The 25,279-nt window shown below is 30.5% G+C and overlaps 1 protein-coding gene across 9 annotated transcripts in view; it reads left to right on the forward strand.

Moving 5' to 3' along the window:
* The window catches only part of LOC109599997 (protein lap4), a 62,677-nt gene that overhangs the window by 19,215 nt on the left and 18,183 nt on the right, over positions 1-25,279 (forward strand). For 7 of the 9 annotated variants that reach the window (XR_007547574.1, XM_049965167.1, XM_049965162.1 and 4 more), the window contains exons 3-7: positions 3,921-4,210; positions 4,774-5,482; positions 6,050-6,234; positions 14,578-14,856; positions 17,777-17,956. Coding sequence is in view for 8 of the 9 variants with exons in the window: in XM_049965167.1 (XP_049821124.1) it covers positions 3,921-4,210; positions 4,774-5,482; positions 6,050-6,234; positions 14,578-14,856; positions 17,777-17,956 (1,643 nt within the window). In the remaining variant the exon portion in view is untranslated. The remainder of the gene's footprint in view (positions 1-3,920; positions 4,211-4,773; positions 5,483-6,049; positions 6,235-14,577; positions 14,857-17,776; positions 17,957-25,279) is intronic. The other 2 variants (XM_049965163.1, XM_049965164.1) reach the window with 2 other exon arrangements.

The raw sequence follows: 25,279 nt of genomic DNA on the forward strand, positions 1-25,279 counted from the left end.
GAAACATTCTTGCATGTTGTTATGGTGGAGAGGGAGATAATGATGATTTACGACGGTATTTACCTAACGGTTTAGAAAATTATTTTGTTACACTGAATTAATTTTAATTAAAACACGGTTACGTGAAATAAATATGTCGGAGCGAGTCTTACGAAATGTCTGGCTGAGGAAACTAATCGAACTTACCGTAATATGTTTTGGTCATGCTGATGAAAATATAAAATTTATAAATTTGTTGAATTTATTATGAGCAATAATTAACATATTGCGGAAATTGCAATTTGCCATGTTAAATTTCTGATATTTTTATTATCATTTCAACATATCCCTATATTTATATAAATTAAATGTACAAAATTATTTGATGGTGATTTGTTGTAAGAAATTAAACGTACAATTCGAGGTAATGGACTTATGCAATGACATGTCGTGCCCCAAATGTTAAAAATAATCGTCGGTGCATTCGCAACACGCACAGAACAAGTCGTATTTCGGGTGGGCGGAAGAGTTCCTTCAACCCGCCCCGCAAATATATCCTTGGCATTGCGATGTGGCCGTCGCAAGGTTACGAAATCCATTCTCACTTTTAGCCTCCTCTCGAACGTTATTTTTCCTGAATTTCTACGGATTCGTGTGTCGAAGAATGTTCTAGGTTAGAATTTCCTATATATTCTCTGTTCCAAGAAATTAACGCCCCACACCAATAATATTAATATATTCTGAAACGGGGAAAGGAAACGTAAACACTTTATATATTTATTTAAAAACTTTTATATTTATAAAGAACAAGCTGTTTATTACACTTCTATAACCAAAAAATTATTAATTATAAAAATTTCATGTGAAAATTATTGTGAAACAAATTTCTTGTGAAAGCAAAATTGGAAGAAATTTCGGTCCTCTCGAACAATTTAGTTTGGAAGAAAATTTCCCGTATAGTAGTAAATACTAATGAGCCATACTTTCGAAATTTCTTGGGTGCATTAATTGCTACAATTACGAGTGGTAGCCTTAAAGAAATATATATACATACTGTATATACATACTGTATGTACATAAATATAACGATGTTACGAAAAACGTAAAAATTTACTAAAAACGTAAAAAACTACTAAAATCTGAAAATTTCATTAAAAACGTGAGAAATTACTAAAAACGTAGTGACCGAATTCCATACGATTAAAATCCGAACGATCATTTTCCATACGATGAAAATCCGTACGATCAAAATCCATATGATCATTTTACATACGATTAAAATCCATACGATCATTTTTCATACGATCAAAATCCATACGATCATTTTCCATATGATCAAAATCCATACGATCATTTTCCATATGATCAAAATCCATACGATCAAAATCCATATGATCATTTTCCATAGGATCAAATTCCATACGATCAATTTCCATACAATTAAAATCTATAGGATTAAAATCCATACGATTAAATTCATTATTAATTCATTCATTAAATTACATAGTTTCACTTTAATAACTTTATGGATTTTTATTTTTTTACTAATACTAATTTCCTGAAAAATCATTATAAAAGTAAAAATAAATAAATCTAATTCTTTCTGGATTCCCAAAAAATTAAGAGAAATTAAGAATTTTTCTAAAATAAAAGTAGCCTAAGTTACTCCTTATTACATCAGTTACCTGCAATAAAAGTCCCGTCAAAATCGGTCCAGCCATTTCAGAGATTAGCCGGGACAGAGAAGAGACAGATAGACAGAGAGTCAAAAATTGTAAAAAATGATATTTTGGTGTATGTACCGTATTTATATTCACATGTATGTAGTAAAAAACGGTTATTTCAATATTACAAACAGACACACCAATTTTATTTATATGTATAGATAAAAATTTGAACAGACTAGGGTATTTCCAACTTGATCACGAATGACAGCCTCACATATTTTGTTCATACTCAAAATCTGGGTTCGAATTTCATTTTGGTCCACATTTCGAGTAGAAGACGCTCCACTTCCTCTAAATTACTCAAAGAGTCCTTTAAATATCTTCCAAGAATGTCCTAGATGTACCTTTCTGCGGTAACTCAAACGTTCTTCCACAAAAACAAACACTTACATAACATACAAATAGAAAAAAATATTTACAGTGTATTTATCTTGTCCTTCACTTTTCTAAATTAATAGGAAAATAATCTCGTTGAGTGCAGGAATTGTATTTTAAAGATGTTAGATATCCATAACATAGTTTTAAAAATAGAAAATTCTTTCAAATACCTTAAATGATAACAAGATTGTACCATTTTTCCTACAATTTTAACACAAATTTATCTTCTTTTCATATTATCTTAATAATAAACAATGTAAGTGAATTTGTTAATCCTTGAAAAATAGTAATTATTGCATGAGAATGTAAAAAGATACGGGAAAATTGTTGTTAAGTGTATGTCACTTGTGTTACAGAATAAAGAAAATGTACGAAAAACAGTTTCAGTAAAATGTTCGTAAAAGACTTCTCAATCTAATAAAGTGACAGAGGCATTTGATTTGATCTGTTTTATAAAATTTTTAATCCTTTATTTCTCATAATTACCAAACTGACTTTGGTTGAATTAAGGAGTCATATAATAGTTTAAAATGTTATTAAATTTATTGAAAAATAATCGGACTAAAATTACATAAAAAAACTGTTTTTACGATTGTGTACGTGTTCTAGTTTTGTAAAATGCGATGAAAAACTCATGATCAAAACTAGTGTTACTATAATGTCGAAAAAGTACCCTAATATCGACGAAACAGCCGTTTCTCCCCGTCCAACTGAAAATCGCGTCCATCCGGCGTGACAATTCACGTTTTGTTCTCCGATTTCGGCTCCGTTCATTTCCGACGGATCCTTTGACACTTTTGTGTCGTCGATGAAATGCGGACGCACGCCTCCCGATTTATGGTCGGACACACAATGCACTTCGTCGTTGGGGATGCATGCGGTTTAATGCCTGTAAAATCGGACAACCATAGATACAGGTGAATTCAGGTGTGGGCATTCAAGGCAAATCCTTGGAGATTAAACAACAACAAAACACTGGTTTAAATTAGCACTTTAATAAGCAAATTTGCGTAATTCGTTTATTTATGTATGAAACGAATTCAAAAAATGTGCGCATCCACCAATTTTATATAAATTAACACAAAATTCAGCATAAATCACATCCTTAATTATTAATCACGTCCTGCATTAAACTTAGAATTTATGAAGCATAGTTAAATAAACACTTAAAAAAAATAAACACCACTCTAACCGTTTCGGAAATGAATGAAACTCGACCCAAAGTAATGTGTTTTGCAACCATAATTGTCTCTTTAACGAATGCCTCTTTGAATTGTCGACGTGTAAATTAAAGCCTTCAATAAGCATCAGGTGTTTTCCCTGTTTTCTCCGTTTCATTGTATCGTTAATGCCGTTTTGCGTGACGATCTTATTGTACTTCGAGTATGTTTGCGTTTTGTGTTTCTCTGTTGTTTGTTTTTGTTAATTGTGCATTTGCTAATGAGGTTTATATTACAATTAAGTTGTAGTTTTATGTTGTTGTTACTTTGTTTCCATTTTATATAGTTTCAATTTTGTAGATTGTGACAGGATGATTAATTAAACTGACTCGACAAATATTGTTAAAAATTATTCTTAGAAAATTTTAATTTTTATTGATAATACGTAAAAACTATGTCACTACATACATACATACATTCATATTATCGATAGATATTTTAGTATCAATCTTTTGAAGTATTATTAATTAAAGCCACATTAAAAATATAAAATTATGATTTCACTTAGTAAATAAATCATTTGATTGACCCAACAAAGAACATTTCAAGAGTATTTAGTAATTTTATAGGTCACACAAAATATGTCGACATTTCTGACCAATTATTATTGTTGCAGACATCCCGGATATTCCGGAGAGCATCGGCTCGCTGAAGGCGCTGCAGGTGGCGGACTTCAGTTCGAACCCGATACCGAGGCTGCCGCCCGCCTTCAGCCAGCTCCGTGCCCTCACCGTCCTCGGACTAAACGACATGTCCCTAACGTCGTTGCCGGCCGATTTCGGTATGCTGACTGCCCTCACGTCGCTGGAGCTCAGGGAGAACTTGCTCAGGGAGTTGCCCGCCTCGTTGGCCTCGCTGGCGAAGCTCGAACGACTTGATCTCGGCGATAACGAGATTGAGGAACTGGTAAGGATTGCTTTGTAAATTTGTAGGTTGAAAATGCACACAGAATGTACATCGCAACCGGATAAGGGATATCTAATCTAATGTTTGATTGGAATTTGTTATCTGGTAATAAAAATACTAAATTGCTCAAATGCTTTAATCGTAACTGCGAAATGAACGAACGGGGAAAAAGACAAATGAAATTAGTTCTGTAGGAATGTTTTGTTTGGCTCTGATGAGTTTTAAAATTCCAGTTGCACAAACTTTTCACGGGATCGCGGTTTTGTTTTGCATAATTGTATAAAGTCGTTCAAAAGTTATAACATAAATTCCTCTCTGTTATATAAACAGTTTTTTGTGCTGATGTACATTTGTTCTAATCACAGTTATGAGGTTTCATATTGTGATAAAAAAAACATAAAAATAAACAATGAAACACTTAAACGGATGTGCTGGTTTCATATTTCATAATTAATTATACAAATGATTGGTAGATTTATGTTCTAAAAAACACACATTCACTTTGATAATATCTCATTTATTGTAATTGAACAGAAAATTAATGTAATTTTTTATTTTTTCAGCCTGCTCACATTGGCAAGTTGCCTGCCTTGCAAGAACTGTGGCTGGACCACAACCAACTCCAAGGATTGCCTCCCGAGATCGGCCAGCTGCGCAACCTTTCTTGTCTCGATCTTTCCGAGAACCGACTGGAAAACCTGCCGGAAGAAATAGCCGGCCTCGAGAGCCTCACCGATCTCCATCTGTCGCAGAACGTGCTGGAGACGTTGCCGGATGGCATCGGCAAACTGGACAAGTTGACCATCCTAAAAGTGGATCAGAACAGACTAACCTCGCTCAATTGCAACATCGGCTGTTGCCGCAACCTGCAGGAACTGATCCTGACTGAGAACTTCCTAAGCGAACTGCCCACCGAAGTCGGTAATTTGATCAAACTCACCAACCTAAACATAGACCGGAATAGTTTAACGAGGATACCGGACGATCTGGGCAACCTTCACGAACTGGGCGTGCTCAGCTTGAGAGACAATCGGCTCACGCTCCTGCCCGAATCATTGGGCAGCTGCAAACGGCTGCACGTTCTCGACGTGTCGGGCAATCGACTGCCCTATTTGCCATACTCAATCCTGCAGCTCAGTCTGAAGGCGATATGGCTGAGCGACAACCAGGCGCAGCCGTTGCTCACCTTCCAGACGGACACGGACGCGGACACCGGCAAAACGGTGCTGACATGCTTCTTGCTACCGCAGCAGGAGTATCAGCCGACGATAGGTAATTTTTACCCATATGTTGGGCTTGTTATCGTTGGTAAGACGACACAGCTTGACCAAAATGTGTCTTCTTGTCAATTGTTTATTGTAATTTGAATGAGGACTCTGCACATGTGATTTGCCTTTGCTTATTGGATGTTGCTACACTTTTGTTGTTTTCAATAAATTGTATATTTTTTGCACAGTTCTTGCTTTCCTATGTATTTTTTTTGTTTCGGCCACAGAGTATACTCGACTGTCAATAATTAATGTTTATTTAATAAATAATATAATGAGTATTTTATTGTAATATATATATACGTTTATTTGTCTTTAGTTCACATAACAGATATAAGAAAGTTCGTAAGTCAAATAATAAAGATATTAAAGTTCTAAAGTTCACAGTCACACAAATAACAATTTATACATTTTCCATGCACGTTTTTCACAATTACAAACACTCCCACGTGCACAAAATTCTTTTCGCATCCCTCTGTGGCCACCCACCTCTGCGTGTTTGTACCTTGTAAGCACCGTGTGTTTCGTTTTTGTTTTTCCGCTTCCTTCCTCGCTGCGCACGACCCTAAAGCTTCCGACGGCCGCTTGTACCGCTGCGACGTAGCCCCCGCCCTATCTAACGGTGCCTTGGCCGCAGGCGCCGGTGCCAACGACGAGATGGCCGCCACCGACGACGAGGACGACTGGGAGGAGAAGGAGGCGAGCCGACAGCACAGCGTCAAATTCACCGATCCGCAGGACACGGACAATAGAGAGGTGAGCGACATCGAATGTAGCCTGTGGTCGTGGCTGGTGGGATGCGCGGCGCAACTCCGCGCCTGCGCAGACCTCCACTGTTGTCTGAGGCGCAGCAATCTGCGTCGTAGCTCCAGCTACTACATGCTCAACATGCACGAGCTGGCGCTTAACGATCACATCGACGATTATTCGTACAAGTGATGGGGGAAACCGAAGGACGGGAAGTTTCGATCAAATTCGTTTTTGGGATGTGTCTTCCACTTAACAATTTCGTATAGTCAGTATTTTTTTCACGTTGCACACACAACAATTTGATTGAAGTTTCCGGTTGAAACGTTTTAGTGACCTGCAATACACGCCCGGTATTATTAATTAAGTGCACGTTACTTAATTCAGCACAATTCAAACAATTAATCGATTACTAAAGATGCCTCGCATAGACTGAATTTTCTCGAATAATTTGAACCGACGCAGTGACATATCCAATAGTATTAATCGTAGTATTTTTTTATACCGAAACAGTAGTATTAGGTACTTACAAAAAACATCATATCGAATGAGGATTGATCTCTTAACACTGAAAGAAACTCAGGAAGTAAGTCCTTAGATAAAATTACTAGTCTTATGAAAATAAAGTGCCATTATCAAGTAGTTGATAGTATTATTAAGTAGCATTGTTTAGTAGTTTTTTACGAATAGTTCGATTTGTTGGAAATGTATATTTGCACCTCATTTTAAGTTCTATTAACCATTTCTTGCATGATAGACGTACTATGGTTGTGGTCAATTTCTGTACTTTAATATGGAGAAGCAACTTTTTATTGTATGTTCATCCGTCTTTCAAAGTTGTTTCTCCATATTTCTCCATGTAAATATTATTATAATGGTTGAGAAAATAATTGAATTTCGTACAAAACTGCATTTGTAAATAATCCATAGTATTTGTCATTCCAATTTTATCATTTTTTCAACCATTATAACGTCTTTTTACTAATCCCCTTTTTGTATGTACATATTGATATAATTTTATTTGTATAAATTATTTTATTTATGTAGATCGAATGTTGAAATATTCGTATTATATTTCAACATGCGTTTTTAGTACTGTTTACATTTATTTAAATTATTGTTTTTCTATGTAATTTTTTCGTAATAAAATTATTTTACCTGCATGGATGTTTATTTATGTGTAGTCATTATCCAAGTTTTTGGGGTAGGTGGTGGTACTTACATGCATTTCCAACAAATAGAAATGATCGTAGAAAATTATTTGGTGTTTTAGGTTGTGGGTATTACTTAAGGGTGAATGGTAGATTAAGAAATCAATAAAAATTTCCAACAAATCGAGTGAGGATGTAACCGTACATTATATTATCAACCACCATCTACGAAATTACTTGTTAATTACGTCAATTAAAAAATTACAAGGATAATTAATTGCACGTCCATCGACTATTTACAAAGTAAACACGATAAGAACTAATTTTAGCTTTTGATGTCTGCAGCAACCGATATTCGTTTGCAAAATCGATCTCGCTAATTGCGAATTTTATTAGATCGTTGAAAAACTAATTAGTGTACACGGAAAATTGAGAAAATCATCTCGTAAGCAATCTTTTGCATCACAAACTCGATTAAACAACGTAAGTATGCGAGTTGTTGTTTTGCAAAAGGTAAAATTAATTACAGGCCGTTAAGCGGAACATAAAACAAAGACAAGCGTCCCGAGATGGCGCTGTTTGTTCGGTAAACCACAGCCCGTCCATTTTTATCACGTATCAAAGGAAACAAAAATATAGTGGAAGGAGAGGGAGAGGAACGTTCGAGAACAACAGAATTAAATGACGGTGTAGAATACAATACCAATTTCCTCTGCAATTCGTCCGATTAACTTTTGACCCTCCTTTCCTGACGCGCTTTTAACAACATAATAACAGAATGACTAAGAGTAGATCTCATGAAGGTATTTCGTCTTGTTTGTTCAGTGCAAGTGTGCGTCCGTCTGCGGCATTTCTGAGGTACGTGCACGGCAAAAAAATTCAACCACACCGTTCCCGTTCAAACTCCGTTTCATTTGCGATATAATTAAGTAAATATCGTTGAAAAACCGGCTCGTTAATGTTTATCGGTGCCTGTGAAATGTTTGCTTTTCTAATCTGTCTCGCATTCCGTAGCTCTCCGCCACTAATTGTCCACGATTCGTGTTTTTTCCCCGCAATTCAAACATGAAAATCCGTTGTTGATCATCATCATCGTCGTTCGTGGATCCGTATTCGGATGATTTATGTGATTGAGACTGGTATTGATGGCTAATTGACGTACTTTAAACGATACAGTGAATTTCTAAGATTTCTAAACAAAATTCAGAACAAATTCATTTTAATGTCAAAATAATGTATGTATTTTTGTTCAATTTGTGAGTTGTGAGTAGACGTAATTTTGATTTACAAAAATCACAATCGTCAAGATTTATTCAGTTAAATTTCCATTTTATTCTTTTTTACAATTTTAAAATATTTAATTTAAAATATTATTATTAATAAATACTACACTTTTTGTTACATTTTATCAATTTTTAATTAAAAAACATCTATTTTTATTCACAAATGCTTAAATCTGTAATTTTACTTTACAAAAATCAGAAAATTTCAGAATTTATTCAGTTAAATATACGTTTTATACTCTTACAATTTTTAATAATAAATATAAATAAATTTTTTGTCTAAATTTTATGAAATTTTATTTAAAAACCATCTATTTCTATCGATAAATGCTTAAACCTGTAATTTTGATTTACAGTATTCTGAAATTTTGAATTCAGTTACATTTGTATTTTATACCTTGTTACAATTTTAAAATATATACTTTAAATTTTTAATAATAAATACTGTAATTTTGACTCACAAAAGTCAGAAATGTACAAATTTTTTCCAGTTGAATTGGCTTTTTAGGCTTTTTTACAATTTTAAAATATTTGTTTTATATTTTTGATAATATGAATACTCTATTTTGTCTATATTTTATAAATTTTTAATTAAAATCTGTCTATTTTTATTAATAAATGCTTAAATCTGTAATTTTGATCTATAACAATCAGAAATGTTCAAGATAGTATTTTATTCTTTAAATTTTAAAATATTTGCTTTTAATTTTTAATAATGAATACTGCATTTTTTGTCTAATTTTTATGAATTTTTAATTAAAAACCATCTATTTTCATCGATAAATGCTTAAATCGGTAATTTTGATTTACAAATATCAGAAAATTTAAAGATTTATCCAGTTAAATTTGCATTTTATGCTTTTTTATAATTTTAAAATATTTGTTTTAACTATTTTGATAATTAATAATGTATTTATTGTCTATATTTTATAATTTTTTAATTAGAAACCGTCTATTTTTATCGATAATTTTGATATGCAAAAATCACAAATTTTCAAGATTTATTCAGTTAAATTTGCATTGTATGATTCTTTACAATTTTTAATTAAAACCGGACTATTTTTATCAATAAATGCTTAAATTTGTAATTTTGATTTACAAAAAACAGAAATGTTAAGGATTTATCCACTATTTTATGCTTTTTTAAAATTTTAAAATATTTGTTTTTAATTTTTGGTAATTAATACTGTATTTTTTGACTACATTTTATGAATTTTTAATTAAAAACCATCTATTTTTGTCGACAAATACCTAAAACTGTAATTTTTTATTTGCAAAAATCAGAAATTTTTCAAGATTTATTCAGTTAAATTTGCATTGTATGCTTCTTTACAATTTTAAAATATATGTTTTAAATATTTTGATAATTAATACTGTATTTATTGTCTACATTTTATAAATTTTTAATTAGAAACCGTCTATTTTTATTTATAAATACTTAAACCTGTAATTTTGATATGCAAAAATCACAAATTTTCAAGATTTATTCAGTTAAATTTGCATTGTGTGATTCTTTACAATTTTAAAATGCATAGTTTTGATGCACAATATTTGATAACGATTTTTTGTCCACATTTTATATAGAAGAGGAATGAACCATTTTTATTCACAAATACTTAAACAAATTTTGGATGTAAACAATTCACAACATTTCAAGATTCAACATTTTGTGATTATATAATTATGTTTGTTCTACTTATTTGAACGTGTATTTTTTATTTGTAAGTATCATAGACTTTAGAGACTTCTTCCAAGAATATCCGTTGTGAATCATCGTTCATGGATGCGTGTTCGTATGATTAATGTGATGGAAACCATATTATCGAAGGCTAATTGACGTTACAAAGTACTTTAAACGATACTTATCGGTAACAATCAATTCCTAAGATTACAAAATGTATCAATTTTTTTCTCGGGTAGCCAGTAGTATTTTTGCACGTGTGAAAGTGTTATCGGCTTAAATAAAAGGTAACAAACAGACCATTAAGAGAGTAATATCCATCATTAATTGGCCACATGTCGACGCAATTACTGCCATAATTGCATTGTGTGCGAGCACAAATGACCACATCCTTCCGAATGCGCCCCGGGGCGTGCGAACGCGTGAAGTCCATTTTTATTGCATAATAATCCAAACTTACTTATTTATTTTACTCGCGGCAAACTGTCGACCTTGACCGCCTTTACACATTTGTTGGATGTGGGGACTTGGAGGTTTTTAAAATGGAAATCGCTCTTGCTTTTCATTTCGGACGCGCAGTTCGTGTATGGTACGTTAATTTCACGCGGACGTACCCAAAGAGTTATGTCTTCCTGTCGCATCGGCGGAGATGGTTTGGTAACGGATAGTTTTAATTTTTGTACATGTTCTTGTAAAGCACCCGACGACTCTGGGGAACGGTGTCCGTTTAATTACGGCACACTTGACTTTTTGCAGTTAGTTTGTGGCACTTTGTGAGCCATTATTACATTCAATTACGTTGTCGTCGTGTTAATAACCTCCTCGACGATGCGTTACCCGGAAGGCAAATACTTGGTTCGTTTTAAGTGACCGATAATAATTTTAATTGTAACCGTGAACTTGGCCGAAGAGAGTGAATGCCATTAAGTTTTGCCATTTCGTGTTGAATTTTGCACGTTTTGCCTTCCAGATTCCCGGTTAATAACAAATGATTGAGATGAATGAAAGGTAAAGAGATGGGCGGATTTTTCCAGCATTCGGAAGCCCCGTTCACCAGACCGATGATTTTAATGATTGGGCATGATCGATGATAATTTTATGTTGTTCGTTTCCTAACATATGGTTTGTTAACTGTCTTGTTACTCAAACATGTAATTTTTGCTCTTGAAAAATCAGACTTTTAAGACATTTTACAGTTAACTTCACATTCTACCATACTCAAAGTAGGCAATTCTTAGTTTGGGTTGTCTTTGATACTAACAAAATTAATTAATATTTAATAGTTTTTTTACATTTTTACTAATTTAATTTAAATTTCAGATAATTTAAATATAAAATATAAAATATAAAATATAATATATAAAATATAAAATATAAAATATAAAATATAAAATATAAAATATAAAATATAAAATATAAAATATAAAATATAAAATATAAAATATAAAATATAAAATATAAAATATAAAATATAAAATATAAAATATAAAATATAAAATATAAAATATAAAATATAAAATATAAAATATAAAATATAAAATATAAAATATAAAATATAAAATATAAAATATAAAATATAAAATATAAAATATAAAATATAAAATATAAAATATAAAATATAAAATATAAAATATAAAATATAAAATATAAAATATAAAATATAAAATATAAAATATAAAATATAAAATATAAAATATAAAATATAAAATATAAAATATAAAATATAAAATATAAAATATAAAATATAAAATATAAAATATAAAATATAAAATATAAAATATAAAATATAAAATATAAAATATAAAATATAAAATATAAAATATAAAATATAAAATATAAAATATAAAATATAAAATATAAAATATAAAATATAAAATATAAAATATAAAATATAAAATATAAAATATAAAATATAAAATATAAAATATAAAATATAAAATATAAAATATAAAATATAAAATATAAAATATAAAATATAAAATATAAAATATAAAATATAAAATATAAAATATAAAATATAAAATATAAAATATAAAATATAAAATATAAAATATAAAATATAAAATATAAAATATAAAATATAAAATATAAAATATAAAATATAAAATATAAAATATAAAATATAAAATATAAAATATAAAATATAAAATATAAAATATAAAATATAAAGTATAAAGTATAAAGTATAAAGTATAAAATATAAAATATAAAATATAAAATATAAAATATAAAATATAAAATAAATATAAATATAAAATAAAAGTAAAAAAGTATAAAATATATAATATATATATATATATATATATATATATATATATATATATTTTATTTATTTATATATTAATTAATGTTCGTTTTTGTTACAACTGTTTTGACATTTCTATTTGTTAAGAACATATAATTTAAGATATTCAACATTTTATTTATTGTCTGCAATAATTGCTTAAACCTGTGATTTTTATTTTCAAAAATAAGAGATTTTAAAACTTCATTTAATTTTTTTAATAACGAATTAATTTATATTGAATATATTAAATATTGAATTTTTTGCTTATATTTGTAAGTTTTAATTAACATTTATTAATTTTTATTGACGACTGTTTAAATCAATTATTCTTATATTTAATTTTTTTGTATATTTTTTTATGATTTTAATAAATTTAATTTAAATTTAAGATATTCATTATTTTATTTATTGTCTACAATTAATACAATATATTTTTATGCATAATTGCTTGAACCTATAATTTTTATTTTGAAAAATCACAGAACTTTATAATTTATTTTCTTATAATAAATATTTAATTTATTGCTTATAATTTCCGAGTTTTAATTAATATTTATTAATTTTTCATCACGACTGTTTGAGTCAATAATTTTGTAGATTTGTAAAAATCTGAATTTAAAATTTTTTGTTATTTTTAAATTTTACACCTCTTATTTTCTGTGATTGTTTATAATTAAAACAATAATTATTTGCAATGTGTGAGATTTTAATTAATATTCATCCAATTTTATTCACTTTATCAAATTTAATTTAAATTTATGATAATGAATGCATGCAAAGTTGTTAGATATTAATTAAATTAATTTATTTTTATAGACAATTTTGATAAAATTAAACCCAAATATATATGCAGAGAATTCCGATAATGAAAATTCCATGGACGTTATTTATTTCTCCAATTAAAATAATTTAAATTTATTATCCCATTTGTAAATAAAGTTGCTACAAAGTTTTTATTTATTATATCAGTGATACAAATAAACAGAAATTAGTATGCAGAGATAATTTTCCAGGAAAACATTAAAGCAAAACAGTAATATCAGGTACAGTTTAAACTGGCCGGCAATTTGCCTCAGTTTATATTCTTTTTGGTACATTTGCACAGCATCCATAAATAATTCAAAAATGCGTTGCCCTCCCGCAATCATATCGAGACCACTTCGATTTATGGCCGTTCTGAATAAGTTATAACTATATTTAAACCGTTATTTGACGTTACTGCCTACGCCGATCGTTCCTTTCACATTTAATACTCACCGTCATTTATTCGAGCAGATTTGAACCGTTAAAATTAATCGACAATTATTAATAACCAGTTTGCCGGCTCAAATGCATTATTCTGATTGTCTTCTGGTATTATTTATTGTAATTCGAAAAAGGAAGCCATGTATCTTACTTTGACCTCAACTTTGGTATTTAGTTTTTATTGAAACGATCTGTTAATTTAAGGAGAAACAAAGAAGAAGTAAGAGCGCAGATCAGACGACCGCAACGGAGATTAAAAAAATTCCGTGCTCTGATGATGGATGCAGGAAAAAGATTGATGTATGTTTATCTGAATAATAACTAGTGGACAGGTTTAGTTTCAGTTTATTATTTATTTTTTGGGACGTTGCGTTACATAGAATGCTTCTACCAGCCACTAGATAGAAATTGCCTAAAGTTGCTTTAGGATACCCAAGCATTTGCCTATTATCATCATTTCGGAAACGGGACTATCCATTCGAAATCCTTTTACGTGTTTCCTGTAAAAAATTGAAATCCAATATTTATTCCGTTCAATATATGCATGGCAAAATTCAACCTTATAAATTTTAGAAAAGAAAATATTGGCTCATCATCCGACCAGTCCGATTAGATTTCCTGTGGTTTGTCCCCAAGCATAAAGCGCATGGAACAACCTCAAAGAAGCCGCACAGACAAAGTAACTAATTTATTGTCGTTTTGCAGACACCATTCGTGCGCCACAACACCCCCCATCCGAAGGAACTGAAGGCCAAGGCCCACAAGCTGTTCAGCAAAGGCCAGAACTCTTTGGAGGAGAGCGACGTGGCCGAAACGGCTGAAGCAATCAACCCGACTATGAGGAAAGCCGAACAAGTGGAGCAGCCTCCGCAACAGGTCCCACCCCCGCAGATCGTCGAAGAGGTGCCGGTTGCTCACGTCGTGAGCAACGGGGCTCCGGAGGAGAGCGAGAGTCCGGACGACGGTTCGGACGACGCCAGCGATGTGAGTATTAAATATTGGGGTGTATTTTGGTGGTTGGTTCGCCGTTACCGGTTAGTTACTCTTGTTTTCGCAAGAGGACCTACCATTGAATCGAAGAGTTTAATTAAAAAAGTTAATGGATTAAAATTGAAATTGCTGAACGTTAAGCAAGCTACTTTAATGATACAAAGTTCTAATTAGTTGCAGCTTAAAATTTAATTTTCTTTTAAGCCGGGCAAACTTTGATGCATTTATCTTATTTTAATAGTTCCACCGGCTTATTGTCTTACGTTACAAAATAAATGACAAACTTGTTGCTTAATTTAAAACGATAATGCGCATTGTTGCGAAGATCGAAAACTGATCGTGTGTGACACAATGATGGATGCAACACAATTACATACCAAACTAGGCAGGAATATTAAACAGATAAAATCGGCCGCATATTGAATCGATGACATAAAACTAATGAATGCGGAGGATTGAAAATACCGGATTCGAAATGTTGTATTGTGATAACGACGGGGATTTGGTGCAGGTCAACTGCGTTTATAATTCGTTATGAACTTTTCAACAGTTGGTCGGTTTATTGAATTGCGCTCGATGAACTTTATTACATTGGCTCGTTCGAAAGGTGAAATGCTGTTTCGCAAACAACACACCCTTTCGCTGTTATCGATGCTCGACTTTAACTCACATTTTGCACCATAATTAATATCAGCCACGTTCCAATTACGTATCGAGGATTTAACCTTTCCGTTCCTTTCTTCGGGAAATCGAAAAATGATATGCTCCTCGTTATGTTGGATAAAAGGTGTTACTTCTTGATGGAATAATAATGGTTTCCGCAACTAACAATCAACATGCTTGTGGCCGGGCAAAGGATGTTGAGTAAAAGGCAGTTCTACATACACACCGTGTGTTTGTTTTGTTGGTTGCAAGTTGAATTCCCGTAATTTTCTTATCGGCTATGCAAACACAATAAAAAATCGATATGATGCAACGTCAGCCATTTTTTTTTGTACTGCTTTCTGAGCATTCAATAAAACATTGTACTAATTGACACTAATTCCTGACGTTGTTACTCGTCCAATTTCCCACATTGAATAATTGAACTCGCCGTGAAAATTAAATGCATCGGAACGTGGCGTCGACAATTATTCCGACAGGAATATGATTCCACAATTAGGATGAGAATTAATGCGGAATGCCGGACGCAAATTGGCTCGACGTTCGGATTCCCATCGTAATTAAATCGGTTGATTTCCAACGAATTAGCACGACCTACAGCCGCACACAAATTGGCCCGCAATTCGATTACGAGACCAAGAAAATAGGAATTACAAAAGGGGGGAAAGAAGCTGAAAGTCACCGTCCTTAATGGCACTCCGTTAGTTAGATTTCGTGAACTATCCGTCGTGCTCCGTAATGGAAGAAAAAACTCAGCTGTACCGTTTCCTGCATCGTACCATTTTGATATACTCTGCTGCAAGAAATTAATAACCAATAATACTTGATTATTATTATTTTTCTGAAAACGTGAAAAATAAACGTACACCCTCTTTGTATATTTATTTAAAATATTATACACTTTTTGCATATTTAATTAAAAATAGGTTTTTATTTATAATTGTTACAAAAAATCTTAAAAAATATTTTTCTAAAAAAAAATAAAATTTAACACAATTTGATGTTTTTAAAAAATAACAAATTGAACTTATTATGGGGTACGAATAACAGCCCCACATCTTCTGTTCATACTCAAAATCTGGGTTCGAATTTTACTCTAAATTCAAGTAGAAGACGCTCCGTAACCTCTTAAATTATTCGAACGGTTAAACGTCTGTTACAGTCCGTCCTCAAAGTTAATAGAAACAATGTACTATTTACTTAAAGAGAAAAATTTATTTACAATATTATAGGTGGTGCGTTAATTTCTTGGAGCGTATTTGATCAAGCAGAGCAGTTATAATTTGCAGGAAGCTTTGCGATAGAAAAATTCCTCCGCCCTGACGTGGAAATTAATAATTTGTCCCCCGGGAATGCGGTAATTAACTTGCACCAGACCCAGAACGGGAAATGCTAAACAATTGATTTATTCGTTGCCTTACTTGGCACCATTATCTCCAACAAACTGTCAAAAAGGAGGCTGCTTATTGTTAGTATTCTTTAATCTCCTTAGAAGGTTTACCTCCTGTGCATCGTCCACCGTGATTAGAACGGTTGAGGAGGAAGTGCAAAACTCGTTATTAATTTAATTGCGGTACGAATTTCATCTTTTACTTTTGGCACACTTCTCGCACAAACGCGACGATTACATCGTGTTAATCCTGCGGTGATCCAAGTCGTGTAGTACACTTTGATTGCGATTGTTATAACAATCGAGGTGGGTCGATTTTATCTGTTTTGATTTCTGCAATTTATCTAGCTTAAGGAAGACATTAGTCATGTGCGATTAGAAGGCGGAATTGCCTTATCCCCGAGCAACTCCACAACAAAATAAAAAGTTGATTGTCTGCAAGATTCTTCAATAACGATGGCGAGATGTTGCATGAACTGTTTCGATAAACTAAACATGTTGCGTGAATTAGTTATTAAACTTGTGCCCCGGCGAACTTACTAATTAATACGTATCGATCTATAACTGTATGCATGAACAGAATTAAAACTTTACGATGAGCTTTGGGCATAACTACCAAAAAGGGATTAAAACTGGAAGTTATAATCAAAGCATGACCGCAAAATCAAGTTTAATTGGCTGTCTCGGGTAAAATATGCATAAAATAAATTCAGAACTTGTCCGAGATTGTAATTTAATTTCAAGACAGTGCAAACTAACCACCTTAACCAACCCCCCCCCTCTCTAGAAAAGACACGCTAAATTGGTACTAACGGGCTGTATGTGTTTTTTTTTTTGTATTTCCATTGGCGTCCGGCGCAGGATCAGCAAGTGGTGCTGCGGCGGGTTGGTTTCACCGGCGGGGTGCCGTCGGCCGACGATTCGGACGCCGCGACGCGTCCCAGCCGTCTGCACAGGCGCGACACGCCGCACCATCTCAAGAACAAACGCATCAATTCGGCCGCCGTCGACAAAGACAAAGTCGCCTCCATTATTGCACAGGTCTCACACACCACTGTCTTTTAGTCTTGTTTCGTTTATTTATGACGTTCGTCTTGGCTTCGTGCTTGTTTTGGCGTTTGGTTCTTTGCATGTGTTAACTTGACGGGGAACGAACGCTACATGAGCCTACTACTACCAATTACTAACAATGATGAATCAACCTTTTTGCGACTTCGTTAATTGTGCATTTGCATTGTAAATTAAAATGTATTGTCAATAAACCGCCTGTTGGCTCATTTTGCCTTCGTTCCTGATTTGCATGCTGTTTTTAAAAGATGATACTTCTGTTTAAACGAGGATTCATTTAGATGTGAAAACATTCTGCAACCTGTTAGATTTAATTGGAATGTACTTCTCTATATATCAAGTGATGAATCAATTTTATTGCGGCTCCGTTAATTACAATTAATTCGTATACGTGTAGTGTGGCACATTTAAGATGAATATAACCGTAACTTTTTTATTTATAATTCGATTTTGAATTATAGTTCAAAAGATAAAAATAGTATAACTTGTAGGATTTAAACGTACATTTCTTGTAAAATTAAATGAATTAAAGTAATTACTTTGAACTATGATCATATTCTCATAATAAATTTATTTATATTTTGATCACCTATACACTGGAGTGAAGCTTCAAAAATATCTGGGAATATGAAATAGTAACTTAAACCCATTATTTTTCATATTCACATGAGTGCTAGTTAAAATACATATTTAAAAGTGTCCAACCAGTCAGTTAGTCAAGTGTCAATAGTTTAAATGAACAATTCTACTTTTTTAAATTTTTTTAAGCTTAATATTTTGAATTTTTTGCATTTAAGATGTTTTTTTTTTAACTTGTAGATGTAGATTATTTATTTATTTTAATTTAATTTTTTAACTTACAATTTTATGAATTTTAGATAATAATTTAATTTGTTATTTTTAATGTTTTTAAGCTTACATTTTAAATCATTAAATTTAAATTAACATTTTTGTATTATTTTTTAGCTTAAGATTTCATAAATTTAAAAAATATATATTTTTTTCATTTCATGTATTTTTATTCTTTTATACTTAATAATTTTAATACTTAATAATTTTATCTTTAATGTTTTTAGTTTAAGATTTTAAAAAAATATATTTTTTTCTTTTCGTGTATTTTTAATCTTTTATCCTTAATATTTTAAGATTTAATTTTATTTTATTTATTATTTTTATTTTTTTTAATTAATATTTTTACTTTTGTACGCTTAATATTTTAAAATTTCATAAATTTGAATTAACATTTTGAATTTTGTTCAAATTTAATTATCTTTAATTTTTTAACTTAAAATTTTATAGATTTAAGATAATAATTTATTATTATTATTCATTTGATGTGATAATATTAATTTAAAAAATTAAAATTATCATTCTTCATCAAATGAATAATAATAATAAATTATTAAAAATTTTTTCAAATTCAAATCTTTAAATTTTTGTAAATTTAAATTGACTATTTTACTTTTTTATGCTTAAAATTTTATAAAATTAAAATAATTTATTTTTTTTCATCCAATTTATTACTTTTAATTTTTTTAAGCTTAATATTTTAAATTTTATAAAATTAACACAATTTATTATTAATTTTATTTTATTTATTATTTTTAATTTTTTAAATTAATATTTTTAATTTTGTAGCTTAATATTTTAAATTTCATAAATTTAAATTAACATTTTGAATTTTGTTCAAATTTAATTATCTTAAATTTTTGTAAATTTAAATTAACTATTTTACTTTTGTATGCTTAAAATTTTATAAATTTAAGATAATTTAAATTTTTTCATCTAATTTATTATTTTTAATATTTTAAATTATATAATCATCAATTTTAATGATCTAAATTGTTCATTTTCGTTTTGATTAATTTTAATTGTTTAATATTAAATAAAAAATTGCACTTTTATTCTTGTTGGCAATAAGTATTTGAGATCATTTGAGAGGATTAATGTTCACTTTGATATTTTCATATATGCCAATTTAATATATGGTTTTACTAAACCGTTCAAATGAAATAAATTCCTTCGACAAATGTGATTTTTTCCATGTTCTTCTGTTTTGAAACAATTTTTAAAACGGCCAGACTATTATTCATTAAAATCAATCAATCCTAAATAAAAAAGTTACGGGGTTGTTTCCATCAAAATGGGTACCATTACAAACATTTTTGTATATTTAATATTGGGTATTAAATTGAAAGAACAACTCTTCAATTTTTAAGTTGCTTCTATATATACATTTGATTAAAAATATTCGTTTAGTAAAAGCATCTTAATAAGGCATTTTCCATTATTTATAAAATATTATTACTTAGATAATAACAGACCGCGTTTGTTTTTATAATCATGACTTATGAGGAATATTATGTGCTACCGTACGTGATCTAGTCCTCTTGCTTTTATCGTAAAGACAGCATCAGATAACTGACAGACATCACAATTGAAAGAACTTTGTTTTTGATCCACATTGTTTACGACTTCAAGCTTTAATCTTTGAGAACAACGTTTATTACACATTAGAAAATCATTCCCACACACAATTTCGTAACTTTTCGATCGAATCGTCGAATTTTCTTGAGGACACGCAGGAAATCAACGGCTTGCCCAATCCCAGTCTAATTGCACGTTTCGTCCGTACGGCCCGTACGTGTATATATTTCCCGTAGACAATGATGGCGGGTGATTAGCCGCCGCAATCGCGACCGCCCGTCATTAAGGCCGATTGAATTTTAAACCGTAAATAAACGTAGCCGCCGACGGATAATTGGCCCGGGGGACGTGACTCCTAATTTCATTTTAAACGTAACGTGACTGTGTGTTTCTCGTTAACTTTCTTGGCTTGTGATTTATCTCTTTGTTGTGTTTTACGTTCGTCTGCGCTTTGCGAGACCGTTATTCCGTTACGGAAAACTTTAAAAACCACAGAAAAATTTAATAAACTCCACGATTTAATTAGCGAAATACCGCTGTTTGTTTTATAGATAGATAAAGCCGGTTTATCGATGCACATCTCCAAGCAATTTATTATTTTACGATCACAGTTTACGACATGGGGGCCCGTTTCGCGTACATCCAATAATCCGCTCCAATTAATGGACGTCACCTGCCTGCATCGGCGGATATTAATGCGGAAACGCCGCGTACGCGTGAATTGTAAAATCTCAGCGGTGGTATCGGTTTCAGTCGCGATAGGAATTCCATCGGACGTCGAGCGTGGCGTTTTAGATACAAAACGGCCATCACGAATTGCATTGAAAAATCGAAATCAAGGACGTCATCCGGTGATTGACCATCGAGGAATTGCTTCGCCAAACGTCCGGGTGTCGTTCGTTAAAGAGGCGATTTATGTGAAACCGATTCACATAAGTATACCGTGAAGCGACTTATAAATATTAATCATATTGTGTCGAAAATTCACCCGTGAACGTTCCCTGCAAAGTTTATTGCACTTGCTCCTGCGAGCGTCATTGTGACTATTTTTAGATGCGAGTCCACCTCTAACAGTAACCGCATTGAAGAGACGCATTCAAGGGTAAAAAATTAATAAGAGCAATGGAAAAATGATAATCAATAGGCCGGAATAGTTGCATTACAGTTAGGCAAGTTGGCTGCATTCTCAACGCGGATTTAGAAAGGATGCAAATCAGTGTTTTGTTGCCGATAACTAATTAACGGACCGGTTTTCTATTAATTAATATGGTTCAGTTATTAATCCCATTCGTTGCAAGCATTCAATCCATCGACCTATAATAGATATAATTTCTTTCTTTCTGGAGTTTTACATAGCAAAAACTTGTAGTACACATTAACTACACTAGAACTAATTACTCTTTCAAAATATCTCATTTTTTATGTTGTTTAATAATAATAACAGTTCTTATTATATAAATTTCTTGAAGAATTAAAATCGCTGTTCTGGTGTCATATGACAAAGATTTATGATACAGGTTGATTAATTACTTTTTAGAACAATCCCAGATTTAGCTTTTTATTTTATTTAATTTATCAAATTCCTGAGTGTACTATAAATTCTGGTTTATAAATTTATTGATGAATTAAAACCGCTATTCTTGAGTCATATGGCAAAGATTCGTAGTGCAGATTAAAATCCAATTACTCTTTTGAACAATCCCAGATTTATTTTTTTATTATATGTAATTCATCAAATATACAGTACTTTATGAGTGAACTATAATAGTTTTCGTTTATAAATTAAATGAATGAAAGTTGTTATTGTGTTGTCATATCCCAAAAATTTGTACTCCAGATTAAGAACTAATTATTCTTTTGAAAAATATACAATTCTTCCTGAATGAACTAACAGTTCTGGTTTATAACTTTATTGACGAATTAAAACCGCTATTCTGGAGTCATATGGTAAAGATTTGTAGTACAGATTAAAAGCTAATTACTCTTTTGAAAAATCCCAGATTTAGTTTTTTATTTTGTTTAATTTATCCAATATACAATACTTCCTGAGTGAACTACAACAGTTCTAGTTTATAAATTAAATGAAGACGTTAGATTGCTATTTTGATGCCATGTGACAAAAATTTGTAGTACAAATTAAAAACTAATTATTCATTTGGAAAATTCCAAATTTATTTTTTTATTTTATTTATCAAATTTACAATTATTGAGTGAACTATTATAACAGTTCTATTTATAAGTTTATTGATGGATTAAAACAGCTATTCTGTAGTCATATGGTACAAAATCTAATCACGAAAAATCCTATATTTTATTTTTTATTTTAATTTATCCAATGTACAATTCTTCCTTATTGAACTATAACAGTTTGTTTGTAAATTGAATGAAGACTTTAGGCTGCTATTTTGATGTCATATAACAAAATTTTATATCACAGATTAAAAACCAATTATTCTTTTGAAAAATGTCAAATTTAATTTTTTATTCTATTTAATTTATGTAATTTACAATTCTTATTAAGTTAGCTATTATAACAATTCTGGTTTATAAATTTATTGAAGAATTGACACTGTTATTCTGGAGGCATATGGCTAAGATTTATGGTACAGATTAAAAACTAATTATTCTTTCGAAAAATTCCAAATTTAGTTTTTTATTTTATTTAATTTATCCAATATACAATTCTTCATGAGTGAACTATAACAGTTCTGATTTATAAATTAAATGAAGACTTTAGACGGCTATTTTGGTGTTATATGGCAAAAATTTATAGTACATTAATTATTCTTTTGAAAAATTTCAAATTTAGTTTTTTATTCTATTTTAGTTATCAAATATATAATTCTTCCTGAGAGAACAGTTCTGGTTAAATTTATTAAAGAATTAAAATTTAGCAATTTTCTGGAGTCATATGGCAAGAAATCATCTTTTGAAAAATCCCAATTTTTGTTTTTCATTTTGCTTAATTTATCAAATATACATTTCCCTAGTGAAGTTTAAAAATTTATTTAAAAATTAAAACCTCTAATCTGGAGTCAAATTACCCTTTTGAAAATTAGAACTAGATCTAATTACTCATTTAAAAATTCCTAAATTCCTAAAGTGTACTATTATGGAATTTCAATTTCACAAAAACTATTAGTACAATTTAAGAACAAATTACAAATTTTAAATTATATTTTTTATTCTGTTCTATAAATATAATATAATAATATATATAATAGTTTTGAATTATAAATTTAATGAAGAATGAAAACTACTCTTTAGGGATTTCATATAGGAGCAATTAAGCACATGTGGGAAATTACCAAAATTAATTTATTAAAGAAATAAAACCTTTAACTTTAACGTTTAAAATAACAAAAATTCTTAGTGTAGTTCAAGAAATAAATTTTTAATAAATCCAAATTTAGTTCCTTTGTTTTATCAATTTTTATTTTATAAATTAATCATACAAGAGTTTAAAATACCAAAAGTGGTAGTACAATTCAAAAACTAATGATTCTTGTTAATTAATACAAGAAATCTCGGTTTTGTTTTGCCTGAGAAATTTTCCATTGCTTTTGAGAGTCCTAACAGTAAAATTACAGGTTTATTTAATTGCCAAATCGTATTAATCCCTGCATATGGCAAAACGCAATTTACATATATCTTAAACGGAATTTGGAAATCGACATTAAAAGCGATCATTAATTATAGACATCAACCATTATCCCACATTGTTTAAAAATAAATGTTACATCAAAAATGCATCGTTTCTGGACGGACACCGTTAATCTGCCTGCTGAATTAAATCGCCATTTGTGTCGATTATATTGAATTAAAATGCTGTTGGAAGTGGGTTTTTTAACGATCCTCCACAATATTAAAACTGTGTTCAATTGACAATAAAAGCTGACATAATTACTTTGGGTGGTTTACTGTCACCCACCAAAAATGTTATGCCATGTCATTTCGATTTAGTTAATTTTCCACCTGTCCGATTTTAAATATCGGTTGCAAGTATTCAAATTCTGTCATTGTTCTGTCCATTATTCAATTAACTGATTGCGGAACAATCGTAAACCCACATAAATACTTGGAATGCTTAGCAGTCATTCGGGAAAAAAAAACATAGGTGTACACCATTAACTGTTGTAATGTGTTAAATTTAAACAATTACGTCATGTTTACATTGTGCCGGAAAGGTAACAATACTGCTACTACCGAAGACGCTGAGACGTTGAAATGTTGTTGCCATGTTGCCCAATAAAGAAAAATACGTGAACTTTATGGGGCCGCAAGTACAAAAGTGAAAGTAAACACTTTACGTCCAGCACATAAGCAAACACGTTTCTAATAGGTCATGAATCAAAGACTTTACTAGGTAATCAGTGCGCCATTTGCACCATTAATTTACTTAGTGTTTACAGAATTTTAATGTCGTGTCTTGCAGATGTTCCATTTGCTCGTCAAAAATGTGAAACTGTTAATTAAGGGGGTTCGAGTGGTGCTATCTTGAGATGCATCATCGATTGTTCATCAAACAATAGTTTCAGATGGAATGCATTTAAAAACGCATTTAGTTTTCAAGCACGATCTGTAATGATAAATGATCACGAGTTACTGATAATTTTTTAAACTTGTCTTTATTAATGATCTCGAATTCTATACAAATTAATCAGCTTCTGGTTTTTACGAAACTAGAAGACAAATATAAAACGTATTGTATTATAAATTTGTTAAAAGTTAAAAAAAAAATTATTGATGTCAATGAACAATAAATTTTTTATCATTTTGATTGTTTATTTCTAGGAAATCATTTATAATGTGATTGATATTCATTTATTGATTGTCTTTTTACTTTTTATTGAACGCAAATTTATTAAA

The sequence above is a fragment of the Aethina tumida genome, chromosome 3 (genome assembly GCF_024364675.1).
Source record: "Aethina tumida isolate Nest 87 chromosome 3, icAetTumi1.1, whole genome shotgun sequence".
NCBI lineage: Eukaryota > Metazoa > Arthropoda > Insecta > Coleoptera > Nitidulidae > Aethina > Aethina tumida.